The 23404-nt window shown below is 36.3% G+C and overlaps 2 protein-coding genes across 2 annotated transcripts in view; one reads left to right on the top strand and one right to left on the bottom strand.

Annotated features, from left to right (window-relative positions):
• The window catches only part of LOC119838992 (metal transporter CNNM4-like), a 36355-nt gene extending 15899 nt beyond the window's left edge, over positions 1-20456 (bottom strand). The window contains exons 1-6 of the mRNA XM_038365160.1: positions 19927-20456; positions 8301-8984; positions 6100-6202; positions 3971-4238; positions 2128-2432; positions 898-1014 (exon numbers count right to left, since the gene is read on the bottom strand). Of these exons, the coding sequence (XP_038221088.1) occupies positions 898-1014; positions 2128-2432; positions 3971-4238; positions 6100-6202; positions 8301-8984; positions 19927-20372 (1923 nt within the window). The 5' untranslated portion in view covers positions 20373-20456. The remainder of the gene's footprint in view (positions 1-897; positions 1015-2127; positions 2433-3970; positions 4239-6099; positions 6203-8300; positions 8985-19926) is intronic.
• A 458-nt stretch (positions 20457-20914) lies between these two features.
• The window catches only part of LOC119839014 (dipeptidyl peptidase 9), a 19342-nt gene continuing 16852 nt past the window's right edge, over positions 20915-23404 (top strand). The window contains exons 1-2 of the mRNA XM_038365182.1: positions 20915-21427; positions 23106-23304. Coding sequence (XP_038221110.1) covers positions 21141-21427; positions 23106-23304 — 486 coding nt within the window. The 5' untranslated portion in view covers positions 20915-21140. The remainder of the gene's footprint in view (positions 21428-23105; positions 23305-23404) is intronic.

The following is a 23404-nucleotide window of genomic DNA, read 5'->3' as shown; positions in this document are numbered from 1 at the left end:
ATCTGGCCGTTTAAAGTGGGTCAAAATCGCGCCCAAAGAAGTCGGTTACAAACAAACAAACATACAAACATACAAACAAACATACAAACATACAGGTGAAGCTAATAAAAAGCGTGTAAAAACAATTAAGAGACATAACGTAACGAATTTCTATTACAAAAATAAAATAAATACATAACCTGGTATTTATTTGCTTTGCCCATAAGCTATTACACTACATTAAAGTTATTTTGAGTTTGATAAAATAAAATTTATTCATGATCACTAGCAAGATTGGTGACTTCACTAAATACTTTTTGACATATATTTTTATGCACTGTTCGTCACTTATATCTTATTCATGATCACTAGCAAGATTGGTGACTTCACTAAATACTTTTTGACATATATTTTTATGCACTGTTCGTCACTTTACATCTTATTCATGATCACTAGCAAGATTGGTGACTTCACTAAATACTTTTTGACATATATTTTTATGCACTGTTCGTCACTTTACATCTTATTCATGATCAGTAGCAAGATTGGTGACTTCACTAAATACTTTTTGACATATATTTTTATGCACTGTTCGTCACTTTAAATCCTAGTATCCTATCCTACTTCCTACTAATAACTAATATTATAAATGCGAAAGTTTGTAAGGATGTGTGTGTGTGTTCGTTACTCTTTCACGCAAAAAGTAATGAAACGATTGCAATGAAGTTCGGTACGTAGACAGCTGGATAACTGGAATATCATATAGATAACTTTTTATTCCCAGGGGATACGGACTTAGGCTAGTGAAACCGCGGGGCGCAGCTAGTGATAGATAAGATATACAGTCATTGTGGCTACTCCAAGTCATACAGAAATCGGAATTGCCAGGAACGGCCATATTTTATCTAAATATCTTACCTTGACCAACTCCTTCAACCGTTCCCTGTTATACACGCTCCCGATTTCCTCCCCAAGGAAGTAATCCAGGAGTTTGCTCACGGGGAAAGCGAGGGGAGCTGTTAGCGCCATCACCGCCTGGGGGAGGACAAATCACACATAGTAGCATTCGAATGCTACTCTATTTGAAGAATAGAATGGAATATAGTTTATTTAAGGAAAGGAGTACCTACACAACATGAATGATAGAAAAAAAAAGTATAAAAAAGTATATTAATAAAGAAATCAAAAAAAGTAAGAGAAAAATTTGAGATAATTGTTTGTTTGCTGAGGGGAAATATCGTGTGGTGTATTATATTTGTCCCAGTTCTTTTCTAATTCCAGTTCTTAGCTATATAAATAACCACGCAAAATACGTGTGGTGAAGACAATTACACGTCCCCTCATCAAAAGACTATCTCATACCAGCATGCTCGTCTGCTGCAATATAAAAACAAAGAAAGCGAAGCGGAAGAACCAACCCAAGTCAGCGACCACGATTCTTCTGAAGACATTTCTCCCCCAATCGTCTAACTATGCCTTGAACATATCGCCTACCGTCTCTCTCTAAGCCCTATAAAATTCCAATGACAGTCGAACACATTTGGGCAAGAAATAAGTGAGAAATTGGAATTTAAATAAAAAAATTAAAAAAAAAATTATTAATTTAAGATAGACATAAAAAAATCACAAGTAATATGCACGTGTCCAAGGTTCTTAAAGTTAAAAGTTAATATACGAATGTGAATTCATTGGATCCCTGTCTGTCCTGCGGGAGCATAAACGAGTAACATTAATAATTATAAAACATCAGAGCGGCGACAATTTCTTGTGCCTATTATTTAAGAATTCTATAAATAAATACACTTAATATTAAATTTCATGCAAATAACAAATTCAAATTAAACTGAGAAAATGAAACAACAAACATTTTTAAATTCAAATTCAAATTCAAATTAAATTTATTTGCAAGAATGTAGTTACAAATTATAGAACTTATACAATATTCTGCGGCTAATACATTCTACCCAAAGTTTGGGTGTGCAAATATAAAATCCAAAAGTAAATAAAACATTATCTATTACTTAATTCTCTTTTAATGTCATCAATTCTTCAATGTCATAAAATTGTTTCACCATTAACCAGTTCGTCGGTCTCTTTTTAAGGAAATTAAATTAAAAAAAAAAAAAAAAAAAAAAAACACCAACTCACCTTAGTGACCATAATACTCCTGGCGCCGATCATCAAACCGTGCCGCGAGCATATCGCCTGCGGGGTTATTTCGCCCAGCAGAACTATCGACAGCGTTGAGAATATCACCGCGAACAGGCCGGAGGTCAGCTCGTCCAACAGTATCGTGAACGTCGAGTTCACCGCGACGTTGCCGAGCAGGATGCTGCAGAGCAGGTAGTTCCCGTGGTCGCGGACCGGCATTATGGCCCTAGCGTACTTCCGCTCCTGCTCTGTGCCAGTGTTTGATATGATCTTCAGTTCCGTCCGGTCGAGGGACATCAGGCCTGCAAGAGATGGTACGGAGGCACTTGGAGAGTCTTGTCCATGCGATAGCTGGATGTTATCAAAACTGAGAGAGAATCGTAAAGAAAAATACGAGTACAGATAATAAATACAGTTTGGCAGTTTGTGAATTATTCTCTGTCTATATCCTTCATGTTATTGTAACCTAAATAATTATAAATTACGTGTCGCATTGTTTGTCCGCGATGGACTCGTAAATCACTGAACCGATTTTAACCAAACTTGCACGCCATGTGCAGTTTGATCCAACTTAAAAGAAAGGATAGTTTACATTATTTAAATTACCATACATGACTACTTGGGCTGAGCTGGGGCGTGCAGCCTAGTACTATGGAGTTTTTACCAAGTTGACAAATTTGATGTTATACTATAATTTCCTAGAATAAAAGGTAGGTGGTAGACCATGTCCTATAGTATATAAAAGCTTTATAAAATGTTGTGTATTTTATGTTGGAAGTTCTTAAGTTAATAAACAACTACGTACACTTAAAAATATATAAGTAATAAGGTGATAATATAAGAAAACTAGTTGCGCCCCGCGGTTTCATCCGCGTAAGTCCGTATCCCGTAGGAACATCGGGATAAAAAGTTGCCTATATGTTATTTCAGTTGTCCAGCTGTCTACGTACCAAATTTCATTGCAATCGGTTCAGTAGTTTTTGCGTGAAAGAAGTAGGAAGTTAGGAAGTAGGATAAGAAATGAGAAGAAATAACAAGAGATGAGAAATAAGTTTAAAATATGTAAATCGACATTGAACTCTTATAATTATGTGATGAAATCTTGTCCTAAATTCAAACCGATAAAAGATACTCGTAAGGTCGAAAAATACCACTCATAGAATCCTTATCGTACCTACTAATCTAGCTAGAAGCACAGAATACTAACTAGTAACTAGTGCTAGAAGCATCTAACAGTAGATGCGTAATATCACAAGTATTCCATAGGCATAAAACCACCCTAATATAATTGACATTTCATGTGACCTTCACGTTTTATGGTTTATTTTTTCCCCATCTGACCCAATATTGGAATTCACTATTTGACCTGAATCCGTGGCGATAGTCTCGACTCGACAGTTTTAATGACGCAATTAAAAATTTACATGAAAAGAAATTATAAACATCGTGGAAAAAATTAAATTGCAATTTCGACGTCATTCGCCAAACGTGTGAAACACAGAGTTTTAGTATTTGAATAAAATCCTACTTTCTACTAATATTATAAATGCGAAAGTTTGTTAGCATGTGTGTGCGATGCAATGAAATTTGGTACGTAGACGGCTGGACAACTGGAATAACATATAGGCATCCTTTTATCCCGATATTTCCAAGGGACTTACGCGGGTGAAACCACGGGGCGCAGCTCGTTTATACAATATTATTAATAAAATGATTAGTAGGAAAATGTGATGATAAATAAACCAACAAATCGAGCAAATTAAAGCGTTAAAAACACCCTACGCCAAGAAAACTTCCCAGTATCATCTGGTGGTCACACACACAGAGAGAGCTCACTCACCCAGATTCAATCCGGAGAACAGCGCGGAGAACGTCAAGCAGACCAGTATGAGTATCATCGCCACCCACAACGGCATGAGCTTGTTGTGAGTGGCGAATATCTTCCAGCTCTCGACGCCCTGGTGTATGTACTTCTCCTCGTCCTCGCTGGGATCGGAGACGCCCTCCTTCAGGTTCTTGGCGCATATGTACATCTTCGAGCCGATAATCGGCGACGGCGCGCGGAACTCGAACAGCGCGGACGTGGCCGTCACCGATTCGTGTACCGCCTGCAAACGGTGGGGTCGTTATGGTGATGCTGTATTTGGACTGTGTTAAATATGTGAAACTAGCTCTTCGCCCGCGTAGAATTCGCTTATATCGCGCGACATAAAAGTGAAGTCCCGTGTCCCCTAGTGGGGTATGGGGCAGATGATGTACATCTCTTTCTGTCTGTCTGAAAGATTTTACTTGACCCCCTCCCTCCCTTAAACACCTCACGTAATTTATGGACGCCCCCTTAGAGATGCGTGGATGTGAAATGAGGGTAAATATTCATAGATAATAACTAGAAAAACATTCTTTACATATAAAGCACGAGGATGACTAACTGACCAAGACATACTACTGCATGGATGGGGCAGAAATTTGGCCCGCAGATGTTTTAGGCATTCGTTAGGAAAGAGCATAAATAGTGAAGTCCCGTGTCCCCTAGTGGGGTAAGGGGCAGATGATGTACATCCGTTTCACTGATCGATTTTGTTTAGGGACAAGTAGGTGATCAGCCTTCTGTGTCCTGCCAGACCGAGACATTTTTTTTTTCTTTTTGTGCGTCCCCACCGGGAATTGAACCTAGGACCCCTCGGTTCTACGCTCAAACGTTAACCACTGTACCAAGGAGGCGCACAAGGGCATAAATAAAGGATGAAAAATGTAATTTAACTACGAGGGCGAAGCTGCGGGCAATATCTAGTATACATATATGTATTAATGAGTGAGTGAATATCTGTAGTGAAAGGGGAAAGTACTCTATGTGTATACTACTTGCCCGTCCTGCCTCCGCCCGCGATTAATCCGAAATAAAAACCGATTGCCTACAAAGACATCGTTTTTAATTAAATCCGACCACGCAGCGGAAACCGCATGCAACAGCCAGTTTAAAAAATTTCACGTTTTTTTTTTAACAGAAAACAGTGAAAATAAAGTTTTATTAAAGTAAAAAAAAAAATCTAGAAAAATTTACATATGTCAAAACTTGATGTATTAGTATTCGTTATTTATCCTTTTAAATCCCGCGGACGGATGATTTTTTCTTTTCCTTTCTTAAATCCAATGGGTTCATAGTCAAAATATATTTCAAAAAATCTCACGTGAGATTTGGGGAGGGTGGGGAGAGAGTTAAGGAAAATCTCACCAAAAGGGGCGGGGGCGAGGGCGTCAAAAAATCCTGAAAAATGTCTCACGTGATTTATGGACGCTCCCTAGTGTACCATAGAGGGTATGCGTGGATATTTTAAGAACAACTACGTAGATTATAATGCTACCGATAGCACGATTACGTTAAGATCAAACCCCTCGATTTTACGTAGCAATTCCAGCCAACTCGGCAGCATTTCCTAATCCATTAATGAGCACGCCATACCAACACTCATGGGAAACCTTTATCAGGCATATGAAAAAAGGTTATATGCTTGTAATACTTTGAAGATGTCCATTTTAATTACTTAAGGCAGGTATCCGACAAAAAAGGCTATCTTTCGGTAGATTTTGCGATGAAATTAAACTACATATGTTAAGCAGAACCAATTGTAACAATTAAATTATTATCTTAACTCCTGATAACAGAAAAAAAAACGCAACTTCAAATTGTCAAAACTAGACCAAATATAAATGGGATTACAACAGCTTTTGAATTTTAAAAGAATCATCAAAATCGGTTCACCTAGTAAAAAGATATGAGGTAACAAACACAACAAAAAATAACAGTCGAATTGACAAGAAGTCTTCTTCCTTGAAGTCGGTTAAAAACAGATCATCTCGACTAGATTACATCACTGACCGTTAGGTACCAATCAAACATTCAATCGAATCAAAAATCTTCAATACTTGCGATTCTCACAGCTGAAGTATAATATAAGATGAATAACTCACCGTATGCTCTCCTTTAAGCAGAAACTTGCAGGGCTGTCCGTACTCCAGCGCGTCGTGGGTGAAAGCGATCACCGTCCGCTGGCTCAGACCTTGGCCGAACAGCCTGCATCATACAAACACGATACAGTTGGGGGGGGGGCCGACCGTTAGGCGCAATAAGTGTTAGGTCATGCAGGGTAATTGCGGGTAGTTGGAAAAATGTCTTAATAATTTCTTTTTGCTATTGCAAAACGTTTAAAAAAACTTTAATCCAATAAATTTACATACACATATATGTATATTGTCATTAGAAAAAGTATTTTTTTAACATAGGTAAACATTTATTGAGAACTGTTTCCAATTACCCTGATTGACTATAGAAGAAATCGATTCGATTGTTGAGATAAGCGAATCCGCGAGTAATCGAATTTTTGTTATTGTTTAAATTTTTCAAACAGATGATACATATCATTTAATTTGTATTCTTATAGCATTCAAATGCTTTATAAATGAAAAAAAAAATAATAATAAATAATAGAATAATTATAATAGTTTAAAAAAACTAAAAAACACGCTTTTATCATATTTTGCAAATTGAAAAATGGAATAATTTTATCAAATTAGTGTTTTGTCATCGGTCCTCAATAAATCTACAAAGTTTGAACGAAATCTGGCCGTTTAAAGTGGGTCAAAATCGCGCCCAAAGAAGTCGGTTACAAACAAACAAACAAACAAACAAACAAACAAACATACAAACATACAGGTGAAGCTAATAAAAAGCGTGTAAAAATGGGTATGACATAGGCACATAAAACGGTAAGAATAGAAGAAATTCGATTACTGAGGCGTTTTCACGGTACAATCAATGGCGCGGATTTTAATCCCGAATCGTGATCGTTTTTTTTTCTATTCTATAAAGTGTTTTCAGTCTGTATTATATTAAAACGAATCTCATTCAATACAGTAACCTTCATTCTAGACACCACTTGCCAATTTTATTATTTTAGAAAACATTTTTTATTTTTGCTATTTATTGGACCCAAAAACACACAATATATTTCATTAATTTCAAATATTTTATTTATTTATTTATTTATAAAGAATTTTCAAAGAATACAGTTCACATTTTTGTAAAGCTTGCTACATACATGGTTTCCTGTACCTTCAATTACTGGAAATTACAATATTATAATGCAAGTAAAACAAGGCAAGTGTGATAAAAAATTAAAGAGTTAATAATACAAAAGTTTGGTGTGATACATTAATTAAGATATTGAAATAGAATTATATAATAAAAGTTATTTAATTATATAATAAAAATTATTTACGGGCTATAGACTTTTTATGGTATAGCCCCAAAAATAAGGTTTCAATTCATTCTGATATATTATTACACTGGCTGCGCCCCGCGGTTTCACCCACATAAGTCCGTATCTCATTGGAATATCGGGATAAAAGTTGCCTATGTGTCATTTCAGTTGTCTAGCTGTCTACGTACCAAATTTCATTGCAATCGGTTCAGAAGTTTTTGCGTGAAAGAGCAACAAACACATACACATCCTCACAAACAATATATATATATGTGTGTATACAAGATAAATTCTTCATTGCAAATGACTTATAACCTGACCTCTAAGTGTATCAACGCCCAGGTTTAGCTGCGCTGACCAAGAACCTATAACAAGATATTAGTATATATCTCGTTATAAGTTCATCACCTACTTCTTGACACGTAGTTTTTAGGTCATAAAATATATGTTGATTGTTGGCAATGAACAATATCCTACTAGTCCTATTATCCTACTAATCCCTACTAATATTATAAATGCGAAAGTTTGTAAGGATGTGAACTAACACACACATAGTTGCTCTTTCACGCAAAAACTACTGAACCGAATGCAATGAAATTTGGTACGTAGATAGCTGGACAACTGGAATAACATATTGGCAAATTTTTATCCCGATATTTCTGCGGGATACGGACTTACGCGGGTGAAACCGCGGGGCGCAGCTAGTACGATCTAGTTGTGAAAGACCAAACCCTTGACTATTGCACCAAAAAAAGCGAATACGAGCAACCCACAGATTAAAAATCTGTTAACTTGTAAAGAACCTTTACACAGTGTATATCTTATTAGAATAAAATTAATAGGTGATAAAAACTATGGACTAAATATGGCCAGTTTTCCTTATAAAAAAACACTGGTGCTCACAATACTAACCTTAGCGTCACTTTAGTTTCAGCCAGCACACTAGGTATACCGTCCTCCAATATCTTCGGATCCTTCTCCGCCTCCTCCACCCGCAAACCATCCAGCAATATCGCGCCTGTAGACTTGACACTCGTGAAATCCATCATTTGCGACATGAGCTGCCTCTTCATTTTAGCGCCGTTGACATTAAAATCTTCTTTGTTAAACGACAGTGTTTCTAATTTGTCTGTGTTACCTGCATTCTCATCTAAGTCTATATCATTGTTTGCCGTAACATCTTTTATAGCTTCACTATCATTATTTTTATGTATCACAGTTTCTTTATCTACAGCGTTAGTAGTTTTGTTTGCTTTGCTAATTTCGTCATCTGTTTTAGCATTAACATCTTCCGTATGATCAGTTTTGTTTGTTTCCCTTTTCCTTCTATCAATATTATCATTTCCATTATAAATCTCATTGGTGTCGATAAAATTGTTTTGTTCTTTGATATAATCGTATGCTATTTCATTCAGGGGCACATATTTATTATTTATTAAGACTTCGATTGCGTTTCTTTCGGCTCTGGAGGGCTTCGCGACATTTGAAATATAATTAACATCTGTATCGTGGGAGAGATCTGACCATTCTGTGTTCGATTCTGGGTGTGCATTGCTTACTTTAGGCGCTTGTGATTCGTTGTTTGTTTCGGAAAGTCTGTGAACAAGAATAGAAGCTTTAGTTTAAGTATTGACTGAATGTGTGATGCTTTGTGGCAAAGGCCACATGATATAACGATGCGTATAATATTTAATGTGGTAGTCGAGCACGCTTCAGCACGAATTGGGCCAGCTCACTCCGGGGAAGTACCACACCCCCACAGAAGACCGGCGTGAAATAGCATTCTGCTGTGTTTCGTTCGGTGAGTGGGGGAGCCGGAGGCCCATATCCTTTTCCTTCCCTTCCCAGTCCTTTTCTTTATTCCTCTCACCAATCCTTTCTTAATCCCTTCCCAAAAAGTCGGCAATCCATTATTGTAGAGGCGTAAGGTCTGTAATGGACCTTATGCCTCTACAAATGTTCATGGGCGGTGGTAGCGCTTACCATCAGGCGACCCACCAGCTCCATTGCCGACTGTGACATAAAAAAAAAATGCCTTGTTACCGCAGCGCGTCTGGAATGTTCACAAACGCACATACTGTTGATTTTTCAATTCAATTCAAAAAAAGAAATTTCAAATTCAATATAAGTAAAATCTATATATTATATAAAAGAAAGTGGTGTTAGTTACACTACTTATAACTTAAGAACGGATTAACCGATTTGGCTGGAAATTTGTGCAGAGATAGCTTAGAACCAGGAGACGGACATAGGAGTTTTTGTTCCGGAAATTTCGCGGGAACGGGAGCATGCAAGGAAAACCCCGGGTCTATCTTTCCTGCGACTACGCGGGCAAAGCCGCGAGCGGAAAGCTAGTTTTAAATATTTCAGAAATTAATAATCAGCCATCGCCACCATAACCCACTTGAACGTCCCCTAAATGTATCTGTCCGCCACCCTTCGACCTTGAGCGCCCACAAGGAGGCATTATCACCCACCTAGAGAAGGACTGTCGTAGGTGGACACGGGACATGAAATACTCGTGTTTTTACCAGATAATTAGAAAGCGTGGGACCATCAGATTTGTATGTCATTAGGACCACGGATCAGGATACGATCAGGTACTTATTCAAACAACATAAACCCCCCTGTAACTGAGATAATCATATGAAAATACTACTTTTGAACAAACACCGTAAAGCGACCTTCACACTACGTAGTATAAGTGATCAATCAGCTTTCAGTGTCCTTCCAGACCGAGACATTTTCTTTTTTCTTTAGTCCCCACCGGGAATCGAACCTAGGATACCTCGCTTCTACGCTTACTCGCTAACCCACTGTACCGAGACAATCAATAGTAATACAATTACATGCATACGGATAAACATACGAAAACAAATCGGCAGATCGTAGCCAACCCACTGTCTGCGCCGTAACATAGTAACATTGACTCGAACAGCTGTTAACCTATAAATAAGTATGTTAACGTAAAGTTGTAAAAACCGTTATATTGTAATCTGTCGACGAAATGTGGCTGGCATATGTGGCTGGCATATGTGGGTGGCATATGGCATACAATTTAAAAAGCAGCCATAGAGTTTCTTGCCGGCTCCTTTCCGTAGAAACTGTATTAGGAACCGGTGGTAAATGTTATAACTGTGTTAAATGACGATTCAAATGTGCTTCTAGAAGAAGTCTAATTGAACAAACGAATGTTTACGTTTGAATGCATCATTTTTGAAGTGAAACTTCTTTAGAATTGTTGTGATTTCAAACCTGATGCAACGGAAAAAACTACACGTAAGAGACACAAATACAAAAATGTGTAGAATGAAGCTGGCATAGAATGAGACAGAAATATACATACTATTTTATATGTATTCATCTCATTCTTTTGTCGATTTACTGAAGTTTCACTTCTATCGTGTGTGAATCGCACACACACCTAATTTTTTTGTATAAAAAGTACAATCTGCCGATAAGACGATCGAAAAAATTGCGAAATAGGAATTCAACATACCGGATAAGATTCTGTAAATGTAAAAACAACACAGACATTTGTCAACACGCAACCTGCGCGTGACTGACGTTTGGGAAAAGTAACTTCTGGGCATCCTATCCTACTAATATTAAAAATGCGAAAGTTTATAAATGTGTGTGTGTGTGTTTTTTGCTCTTTCACGCAAAAACTACTGAACCGATTGCAATGAAATTTGGAACGTACGACAGCTGGACACTTGGAATAACATATAGGCAACTTTTCATCCCGATATTCCTACGGGATACGGACTTACTCGGGTGAAACCGCGGGGCGCAGCTGGTAACAAATAACTCCGATCGATTCGCATCGAACGAAAATAATGCACTAAGCAAATTGCAAGCAAACGTTGCGAATCACAATTCAGCGACAGAATACGATCTCGCGAGATACATTATAATCTAACAGTTTTCACAGTCTTACAGCGACATACTGTATATATATATATATATATATATATATATATATATCTGCCAACGATGAATCAGACTTTATAACTAGGTTTCAATATATATATATATATATATATATATATATATATATATATATATATATATATATATATATATATATATATGTATATGCAGGCTTGGCTATATATATATATATATATATATGGCTTATATTCACACAACACACATGAATGTTTGTTATATACGAAAATACCATCTACGTGACGCAGTTGGCACGTAGTTATTTGAGCTATTCATTGAGATCACATCGTGTGATATGCATCCGTGTATACCAGCTTTCGACCCGCGGCCTCGTCCGCGTGGGCAGACAAGACAGAAAGAAAGAAAGGAAGAAAGAAAGACATTTATTTCGACACATACACACACACAACTGATCATAACAGAAAACAACAGCATAGGTACAATAAATCAAAAAAAAAGAAGAAAAAAAAAACAAAATTATCGGCTAGACTTTACAATGATGTGTGGCTACTTGTGAGAAACCTGAGGCTTAACGCCTCAACTATGATTTTCTTTCTTGAACTTTATTTTCAAGGTTTTCTGTTAAAAGAAAAACTGAAATAACGTGATACATATTTATCAAGTGTGTTATTCCAGTTGTCCAGCTATCTACGTAACAAATTTAATTGCAATCGGTTCAGTAGTTTTTGCCTGAAAGTGTAATAAACATACACATACACATACATCCATCCTCACAAACATTCGCATTTATAATACTAGCTGCGCCCCGCGGTTTCACCCGCGTAAGTCCGTATCCCGTAGGAATACCGGGATAAAAAGTTTCCTATATGTTATTCCAGTTGTCCAGCTATCTACGTAACAAATTTCATTGCAATCGGTTCAGCAGTTTTTGCGTGAAAGACCAACAAACACACACACACATCCTTACAAACTTTCGCATTTATAATATTAGTAGGAAGTAGGATTAGTAAGATATAGATAGAGAGATACAGATTATAGGACGTACTACTTCCTTATTCGTGATTCAATCGCGTACAGGGAAATAAAAAGATTTAATAATATAGATAAACTATTAATGTTCAATTTTATCAACAAACAGAAGAGAGATAAACGAGTAGGCACCGTGGCATTTATTTATTTATTTATAATTTTCTAGCTGCGCCCCGCGGTTTCACTCGCGTAAGTCCGTATCCTACTGAAATATCGGGATAAAAAGTTGATTATAATATGTTATTTCAGATGTCCAGCTATCTACGTACCAAATTTCATTACAATCGGTTTAGTAGTTTTTGCGTGAAAGTGCAACAAACACACACACATCCTTACAAGCTTTCGCGTTTATAATATTAGTAGGAAGTAGGATAGTAGGACTAGCTGCGCCCCGCGGTTTCACCCGCGTAAGTCCGTATCGTTCGTCCGTCCGTCTGGACGAATACTCAGACAAACATACGGGCAACGAAGTCTTAACAATTCACACACAGGTTCCAATATACTAAAATATATTTAATTCCGAGAATTAAATTTATGACCCATCCCATTTATGACCGTAGCAACAGTTGCTTAATCTTGATTTATATACACTTCATCTCTGAAATGGTAAATAGTGACAGATGGACGGACAAACAGACGGACAGCGAAGTCCAGACGAGGAAAGACGGAAACGGAAGCGGAAGCCAAAAAAAACCATCACGTATGTAAATTACAGGGTGGGGTTATTTCATAATTCCATGGCCGAGGGGTGGGCGCATTTTTATTTCGTTGTAAAGTTGATTGGACAGGCCATTCCGACTGACAAGGCCTTATCAGTGTGCGATAAGGATCGTATTACGTAACTTAAACATCGTGATGCTTAACCGATTCAAAAAAAAAGAGGTCAATTCGACATTTCATCACATCGGAAAACTTTCTCAAATGCGTTTAGGTATTAATTTTAGGAGATTAGTAATAATAAAAATTTGTTTTAGTTTTTTAATATATTTTACTAAAAGTAATCTCTAGTTTTACAGCATTTAAATGCTTTATAAATGAGACATTTTTCAATAATAGAAAAAAAAACTAAAAGAGACGCGTCTTTTTGCCATACCGTAGTGGCTTTTTTCGGTACGAATCCTGCCTCTTGATAATTTTTATTCTATTCTTTCAAAATATCTCATTTATAAAGAATTTCAATTCTAATAAAAAATATTACTTATCCTACTAATATGTATTATAAATGCGAAATTATATGTAATAATTAGTAAGGATGTGTGTGTGTGTGTGTGTGTTTATTGTTCTTTCATGCAAAAACTACTGAACCGATTGCAATGAAATTAGATACGTAGACAGCTGGACAACGGGAATAACATATAGGCCACTTATCATCCCGATATTCCTACGGGATACGGACTTAAGCGGGTGTTACCGCGGGGCGCGCAGCTAGTAAACAAATAAATATCACTTAAATCGATACCAAAATTACGTCACACCTCAACTTACCACACGACTTTCGTTCTATTGTCATTAAGGTTTTAACTCGCGAAACTACATAAAGCGTCTGTTCTTTTATAAACTCAAGGTCATTTGAAATCGGACATAGCGTCATCAACGGACACAAATGTACACAACAACGTTACGTAGGTAACAAGACAACTGAAATGTATACCTAACAATGTTCTTGCGTTTGATTTTACGCGAGTATTATACATTTAGAAATTAAAACACTTTTTAACGGATTAACGGAGACGGACGGTCTCGGTCCCCGTGACCGCGCTCGCTGTAAAGTGTTCGAAACGTCGGGTTAATAATATAATGAATAAATCGCGTTTAAAATCCGTTAAAGAGTTTTTAATTTCTAAATGTATAACAATTACCCCACTGACTCAGTGGCGTAGCTATCATAGGGCCTGGTGGTGCAGTGCACCAGGGCCCGGAGCTCAGGAGGCCCTCTAACCTCAGCTTTGAAAGAGGGGAGGAATACGGAAAGAGGAGAGGAAGACGGAAAGAGGGGAGGAAGACGGAAAGAGGGGAGGAGGGCCTGATTCTTTCCCTCTGCACCAGGGCCCTTGTCCCCCTAGCTACGCCACTGCACTGACTTATGGCGGCCAACTGTCCTAAAATACGTCTTGATGTATTTCCTGCTCTGGAGTGTGCATGTTAAACATTTAGGTATATATCTCAAAATTGCTTCATCGATTTTGATGAAACTTGCACTGATCACCAAGTTGGAAAACAGTTGGTGTATAAAATCTGACTTACAGTGTTCGAGTTAACGAGTGGACATGAGAATGAATAATATCATGGACCAATAGTTTATGACACTTGCTCGTTCAAACAAACAAACACTTAACCTTTACATAATTATTACATTATCAATCAATCAATCAGATACTCTTTATTGTGCACCTTTACAAGAAGAGTAAAAACAGGATATAAATTTAACAACATAATATTAACATGAAGAGCACAACAGGCGGTCTTATCGCTTAAGCAGCGATCTCTTCCAGACAACCTGGTGGACAAGGAAAACGCAGTCTATACTAATGTAAAAGGGAGGCGCAATAATAACAGAGTTAATAAGAATAAAACGTATAATAAAAAGAAAAATATACCAATATTAATAACAATGCATACATAAATATATAAAATATAAATAATACATACACATACATATATAATATATAACATTATATTATAATCTCCATACATATACATAAAACTCTTGTATCACAGTGTTAGTTACCGCAATCCTGCGAAACGGTTGGACCGACTCTCATGAAATTTTGTGTGCGTATTAGGTAGATCTGCGAATAGGCCAACATCTATTTTTCATACCCCCTAAATGATAAGAATAAGGAAAAACAACGTGTGCCGGGTCAGCTGTATGGTTATTATAATATACTAACATTATAAAGAGGAAAATTCAATTTTTTTTGTATGTTTGTAACGTTTTCACGCAAAAGCTGCTGGACCGATTTAAAAGAATTCTTACACCACCAGCACGCTACATCTTCACTGTGTGACATAGGCTATATTTGTACCACGGGCGAAGTCGGGGCGAGTAGTAAGACTAAGATTATAAATAAATATAGTATATTAAGTGAGGGTTTGTTATTATACGTAAAATCCTACTTCCTACTACCCTACTAATATTATAAATGCGAAAGTTTGTAAGGATGCGTGTGTGTTTGTTGCTCTTTCACGCAAAAACTACTGAACCGATTGCAATGAAATTTGGTACGTAAACAGCTGGACAACTGGAATAACATATAGGCAACTGTTTCTCCCGATATTCCTACGGGATACCGACTTACGCGAGTGAAACCGCGGGGCGCAGCAAGTATAAACTTATACTAGCTGTGACCCGCGGTTGAAACCGCGTATAAAAAGTGCCTATGTGTTATTTCAGTTGTCCAGCTATCTACGAAGCAAAATAGTATTATTATTCACCAATAGATGTCAGGAAAAAAAAACACGAATAAAACACGAATATGACATTTTCTAAAAAAGATTCCTAACTAGATCGATTTATCGCCCCCGAAACCCCCTATATACTAAATTTCATGAAAATCGTTGGAGCCGATTCCGAGATTCCAATTATATATATATATCTTCTAATATATAAAATTCTCGTGTCACAGTTTTCGTTGCCATACTCCTCCGAAATTTTTTGTGCTTATCCGGTATCTATGAGAATCGGCCAACATCTATTTTTCATACCCCTAAACGATAAGAGTAAGGCAGAACAGCGTTTGCCGGGTGCAGCTATCTAATATATAAAATTCTCGTGTCACAGTTTTCGTTGCCATACTCCTCCGAAACGGCTTGACCGATTTTGATGAAATTTTTTGTGCTTATCCGGTATCTATGAGAATCGGCCAACATCTATTTTTCATCCCCCTAAATGATCAGAGAAAGGCAGAACAGCGTTTGCCGGGTGCAGCTAGTATATATATATTTATATTACAAGAATTGCTCGTTTAAAGGTATAAGATAAACTTTGGTTTGGTCGGAGGTTGTGACACAGTCTAAAACCCGGTCAACACACGACGCTGTCTACACTCTACAGTAAACAGTCTAGACACTAGTGTCTAGACAAGACAATCTTGCGATGAAATTATTGAGTATCGGCGTACATATCACGAATTCAGACGCCGGTGACGAAACTTGGCAAGTCGTCGCACGCACGTCGTAGTCGATTACGCAATGCGTCTTCTACTTGTCAATGAATATACCCACTATGCTAATATTATAAAGCCGATGAGTATGTTAGTTGGGTTGAACGCGCTAATCTCAGGAACTACTGGTCCGATTTGAAAAATTTATTTCCGTGTTAGATAGCCCATTTATAATATAATAATAATAATAATATTTTATTTTCAGATATTCATCCATATTTGTTTTAGTATACATTAATCTTAGAAACTATGTTAGTAATACGTATTATAAAATTAAATTCCATACAAATTAGCAAGATGAAAACCATTAAAAATTATCCATTATCATAATTATATTGCGTACGATGTAAATTTTTATCGAGGAGGTTTATAGGCTACATATCATCACGCTGAGGCTAATTATAGCGGAGTACCAATGAACAATGTTTTAAAATCCGGGGATATTTTTCCTCATGAAAGCTTCCGCTGCGTGCGCTGCGAGCTAGCGTTAGCCCAAAGTAACTTATTTCACGTGGACGAAGTCGTGGGCGGAAACTAGTCCAGAATAATATTAAAACCTCGTTGTTATTGTGTTTTTTTGTGTAAAATATAATTAAGACAAAATTTTGTTTGTACTTAAATAGCTGTTAGCTGCAGGCTGTGAAATGTTATACCTTTAAACGAGCAATTCTTGTACATATATATATATATATATATATAATTGGAATCTCAGAATCGGCTCCAACGATTTTCATGAAATTTAGTATACACGGGGTTTTGGGGGCGATAAATCGATCTAGCTAGGAATTTTTTTTAGAAAATGTCATATTCGTGTTTTATTTGTGTTTTTTTTTCCTGACATCTATTGGTGAATAATAATACTATTTTGCTTCGTAGCTAACTGGAGAACTGAAATAACACATAGGCACTTTTTATACCGATATTCCTACGGGATACGAACTTACGCGGTTTCAACCGCGGGTCACAGCTAGTGTTATTTTTATTAGTAGTGGTTGCCTATAATTGTGACAGCACTAAGTCTTTGTTTGTAATTTTTATAAAACTTTCCATTCATGTTACCCGTGTATGTCATGTTGGTGATCCTTAATGTAATAAATAAATAAATAAAACCAAAACAATGAGAGAAACGATTCGTTTTATTCTCTTTTTGTGGTGAATCGCGATGTAAGTCTGAAGGGTTACTACTAATCTTAGTACGGACGTGTGGATGAACACAATATTAACCCTGGAAGAGACACGCCCAAGGGCGTCCCCCCTTGACGGGGTACACGAAACTCGGCTATGGCTGCCGCATGAATGGAGGGAGCCGGAAGGTTCGTACCCAGTCGGGCGTTTTTTTTTTAAGATTAGATGACAAATTAGTGAGCCATTTGCATTTTAGACACATTATTTTTCCGTTAGACTATAATGCGAATATATCGCATACATGCTTTTGCCCGTGGCTTCGCACGCGTTAATCGGAATAGTTTAATAGATGTTATTATATATATAAACCTTCCTCTTGAATCACTCTAACTATTACAAAAAAAAAACCATTAAAATCCGTTGCGTAGTTTTAAATATTTAAGCATACATAGGGACATAGGGACAGAGAAAGCGACTTTGTTTTATACTGTGTCGTGATAGCGACATATAAATGATGAAAAAATAAAGTCATTTTTTAAACTAAGTACCACCGATTCGGAAGGTCGCTGCTCCCGAGTGGGATCGGTTAGAAACTCTATAGTTACTCTTTTAATAACGACTAGCTGTTCGACCGGGTTTCGCCTGTGGTACATATAGATACATGACTGTAGATACAGTCTATGACACTCAGTGAAGTTACAGCTTTCTAATGGTGAAAGAATTTTTGAAATCTGTTGACTGGTTTTTGCGTGAAAGTGTTACAAACATACAGAAATACAAAAGTTTCCTCTTTATAATTTCATTTCATCAATTTCATGAACAAAGTGGGACAACCACCTTGAGACATTTAAATTACATTGTGCTTTATTGATGGTATGGGGAAGGTACTGATATCTTTAATGAAGGTTACTCTGTAACCTAGCAAAGATATCGGTCTTGAACCTTAATTGTTTGATACCTATTTGTATTGCTACAGCGATATACTTAGCTATAAGGTTAGGTTAAGTGTTCGATTTAATAAATTTGATTTGATTTGATATGATTTAATAATACTAGTGCAGATTAAACTAGACACATACTAGTATATCTCTAGTTCAATCTAAACTATATCATAAATTCATTTAAGACAGCATGTATTCAGATTAATTGAACAAAGTTTTATGAGTAAATAAAGTACAAATCCAAATCTTTATATTAATAAACAAATGAATGAGTAGCGATAACAACTGTAGGGACTATAGACATGAGTGGGGTTGAAACTTATTATTTGCTTATAAGTAGGCTTACTGAACGTCCCGATTTGAGATCCCCGTCCCGGTCAAACTTAAACAGCACCAACACCCCAACGAATCATTCCCCCACGCCCCTTATTAATATGTTTTCAATTCATAATAATTTTGATTGCATTTCAAATATGAAAAACAACAAATTAAGCATAGCAATTTGGATGAAATTTTGGTAAATGTTTGTGTCCCAAGAAAGGACACAAGATATCATGGAAATCCCATGGGAACATGGGTTATGTGGGGAAAATCATAAGTTGGTATTTCTTGTAAGGAAAAGACTGTGCAACTGTACGGCTTATAAGAAACTAAATGAGTGTCCTGGCTCCTCCTGGATATCAAGATGCCTGTTTTATCCCATGCATTTAATCAGGATATAAAGTATCCTATCACCCAATTCAGCTCAAACCCTGTCTGTTTACCAAATTTCATCAAAATCTATTCAATAGTTTCAGTGTGATTGACGGACAAACATGCAAACTAACAAACTTTCACATTTATTATATTTCTATGAAGTGTGAAATAGTGTGAAGTTTGCTTTAAAAGAAAATTAAAAAAAAAACTGTTCCTTGATGAAAAATAGAATAACTCAGAGCTTAAAAATTACTTAACTTTTATAAATCAGTATTCTAAGTAATTGTGTAAGTCAAATCAATATTAATTCATTGTATGTTAAATACGTAATTTTATTCTAAATATTAACATTTTTGAGAATGACTTATATATTATGTAATCAATTATTTATTCTATTTTTGAGTATAATATATAAATATAATTAATTATTAAATATTGTAACTGCACACAGTATCTATTTCATATTATATAATAGATTATTTATGTTAATAATATAATTAATTTATTAGATCATTATTTCTAAAGTTACAACTGTGGCATATAAGGTGTAATTAATAATCAACACATGTTGTTGAAATAGAACATAAACAACAATTAAATATACAGTAATCGAGACATTATATGAATCATGTTATAAGATATACGTCGTAAATACAAAGAAGTTCCACTTACCTTTTTATTTTTTGTTTTTCATCCTTAGCAGGTTGCAGAAATAGTTCTGTACCTTGATGCACCCATTTTCCATTAAACGGACCCTGTGTACCATCACTATGCATCAAACAAAAGTAAATTTTATCAACAACGTGAGGTAAAAACACTTCTATTTCGGATTGCCACTGTTCCGTTTTTAATTCTCGTAACTCGTAACTAGAATATATATTTTCACAGTTTACACCCCTAGCACCTTCATTAGGGGTTAATCTCCACGAGGAATGACCGAGGTATTCACCACCGTGCACCTTTAGCAAATATTTACATTTAAAATCTGCACATGATTTTTCGCTCACTTGAAAAGAAAATATCCACGGTTGTTTCAATATGTTATCCAAACCACACACACTATTCGCTATATAAAATAATATTCCACAAGTCCGCAACACATTAGACGCTAATGCCATTTTATAAATACACAAATGCGAAATAATATATGCGCTTAAATTTACAGCGACAACGACATGTTTTTCCCGATTGACAGTCCGGCGGCAATTGTTGGCGGAACTGCAGTAGTAAAATTGGATAAATAATATGAAGTCACATCCGCTTAATCTAATTGTTATCATGTCTATAAATATTGTGTGTGATTATTTAATGAACAATGCAAAAATGTTATAAATTATATCAATGTTTTATATTAGATGAAACTTCATAGACGTAAGAAAATAAATTAAAAAATTGTTTGCCTTGAATCATATAATAAGTTTCAACACTTTTCATTTTTTGTAATCATTTACCATGTTATTAAATAGCGACTTAAAGTAAATTTAAAGCAGTTTAATTGTTATAATAAAAATGTGCTTTGTATTTTTCAAGACTATAATTATTATCAGCACGAAAAGCTTGATAATGCAATACAGATTATATTTATATACATCAGCTGTGTTTGACAGCGAATGTGTTATCTGCATCCAGTACTCATTTCAATTCCTTTATTTTTATTCTGTATCATTTGGTAAAGAAAAGTCAAAAATCAGTGTGTTGGCTCGGTTTAGGCAAATGTACATAAAAAAACAATTAAATAAAACAATGAGAACAAAATTATACATTTAGCAATGAATTAGTAAAATATATTTATCAAGCTTCACTACAAGGAAACGTAAAAAGCTGTGCTTTGAATTAGATCGAATCGTGCAGTCATGAATCTAGAATAGAATTTACAATTATTTTGTATGGAATACTTAAAGATGGAAGTGAGGGAGGCAGGCGATGGGGCTGCGGCAGGGGAATATGATCGGGAACCGCCGAAAAAATACAGTTGGGCGGAAGTGAGACAAGCAGTTCACGATTTGAGGAAAGAACTATCTTCATTGTCCACTATGATGCCAATGGCTATATCTTTTAGAAAATTAAGTAACGGCAAGACGAGGGTGTATTTCTTGAGGACTCCGCAGAACGGATGGGAGATAACGCTGTTATACACTGATATAATACCAACCTTGCAACCCAGTAATGCTAGGTGAGTATTATTAATACTTGGTAATGTTAAAAAAATAAAAAAAACTAGCTGCGGTCCGCGGTTTCGTAGGAATATCGAGACAAAAAGTTGCCTATGTCCTGCTGTCTCCAATTTCATTGCTATTGGTTCAGTAGTTTTTGTGTGAAAGAGTAACAAACGCAGACACATCCTTACACATTTATAATATTAGTAGGATATAAATAATAAGTTCAAGGTATTCAAATTGAAATGCATTCAATTCACAAGCTCTACTTTTTAAATCTAAATAAAAGAACTACAACCTGTTTCGGTACACCAGAATCTGTTATCGGAACATTGATATAAGTCTCATACTTATTTTACATTCTAAGTATGTCTTTCAACATTCTTTGATATTGTTCTTTATGACTCCCATGATGTATACTCTACAAGAATACAAGTGTATTGCAGAAGTATTTTCACAAAGAGTCCAATGAACTTTCTTTGCTTGGCAAATGAAGCACGCTTTGCTGTTGAGCCTGTCCTATCTAACTACCCTACCCTAATCTAACCCTACCCGCAATAAATTTCTTCTCCTCTTGTCATTTTTTGCCTATAAACACCCCATGCCATTTATTTAGAGTATGTTAAAACCTCTAAATTGATAAAGTATTTATTACCCAACTAGGTTACTCCATTAAGATAGAGCTATCTAATTGTAAAATCCTACTAATATTATAAATGCCAAAGTTTGTAAGGATGTGTGTGTGTTTGTTGCTCTTTCATGCAAAAAGTACTCAACCAATTGCAATGAAATTTGATACGTAGTAGATAGCTGGACAACTGAAATAGCATATAGGCAACTTTTTATCCCGATATTCCTACGGAATACGGACTTGCGAGGGTGAAACTGCGGGGCGCAGCTATTAATTTTATAAGTCTATACAATAGTTTTACAAAACAAGCATTAACCTAGTAATAGAACTATTTTCAAACAAATAATAGGGTATTTTAGGAGGTGAGAAAGGAAGGCTTGTCTAAAAACCAATTTTAACCAAATTGCAACCGGAGAAAATAGATTTTTGAGTGCATCTACATTCCGAAGCATGTATATCCATTTCTATGGCACACCCTACACCCTAAAACTGCTGGACAGATTTTGACACGTGAGATGTTTTTGTAATTGTCAGAAACATGGTAGACTATATAAATAATATATTTTAAAAAATGCACCTGTAAATGACAAAAGCCGAGCATGGTTTTTTTTCTTAACTTAGCAATATGGATAACAATTGAAATGTATTGTAAAAATAGCATTAAACCAAAATTCCAAAGTTAACAGTTAGTATTTTTTTTATGGGAAAATATTGCATACATGCCCACAACCTTTGGTGAAGGAGCTGTGGGTTGTGGTGTATTCCTACTAAAACCCCACTGCCTTCCATCCAGCCACTGTACTAAAGGGGCCACAGGTGCTTCTTGGTGGACATACTGCTCTACCCACCTGGAGAGGTTTCCCACTACAAACCCGCAAACATTATCTCTCTAATATTTGTAATGTATTCAATTTTGTGCTACATTGTTAGTTGCCACACTCCACAGAAAAGCTTGATGCTTGTCTATGAAATTGTATTATATTTGTATTGAAATTGTATGTGTACATATGATGGGTCTGTAAGTGATAGGATATCAAATGAAGCATTTAATAATCGCCCCACAGGTTAGACTGGAAGCCGCTAATCGAATCGAACGTAGCGCTAGACGTGTCGTCCGGCAAGTGGTCGCGCGAGGAGCAGCTGCTGTGGGAGCGGCAGCGCGTCGCCGCGTGGGGCATAGCCTCGTACGAGCTGCATCAGTCGGGCAGGGTGCTGTTCCCGTGCGCCTCGTCGTTGTTCGTGGCCGATGAGAGCGGTGGCCAGGTATGGGTGTCCAAACTATGATGATAATTATTATTATTTTGCTATGTCATCGTTGGCATGGGAGCTGGTGGGTGCCTGATGGTAAGTGCTACCAACACAC

The sequence above is a fragment of the Zerene cesonia genome, unplaced genomic scaffold (assembly GCF_012273895.1).
Source record: "Zerene cesonia ecotype Mississippi unplaced genomic scaffold, Zerene_cesonia_1.1 Zces_u007, whole genome shotgun sequence".
NCBI classification, from domain to species: Eukaryota; Metazoa; Arthropoda; class Insecta; order Lepidoptera; family Pieridae; genus Zerene; species Zerene cesonia.
This window is presented reverse-complemented; position numbering and strand designations above follow the sequence as displayed.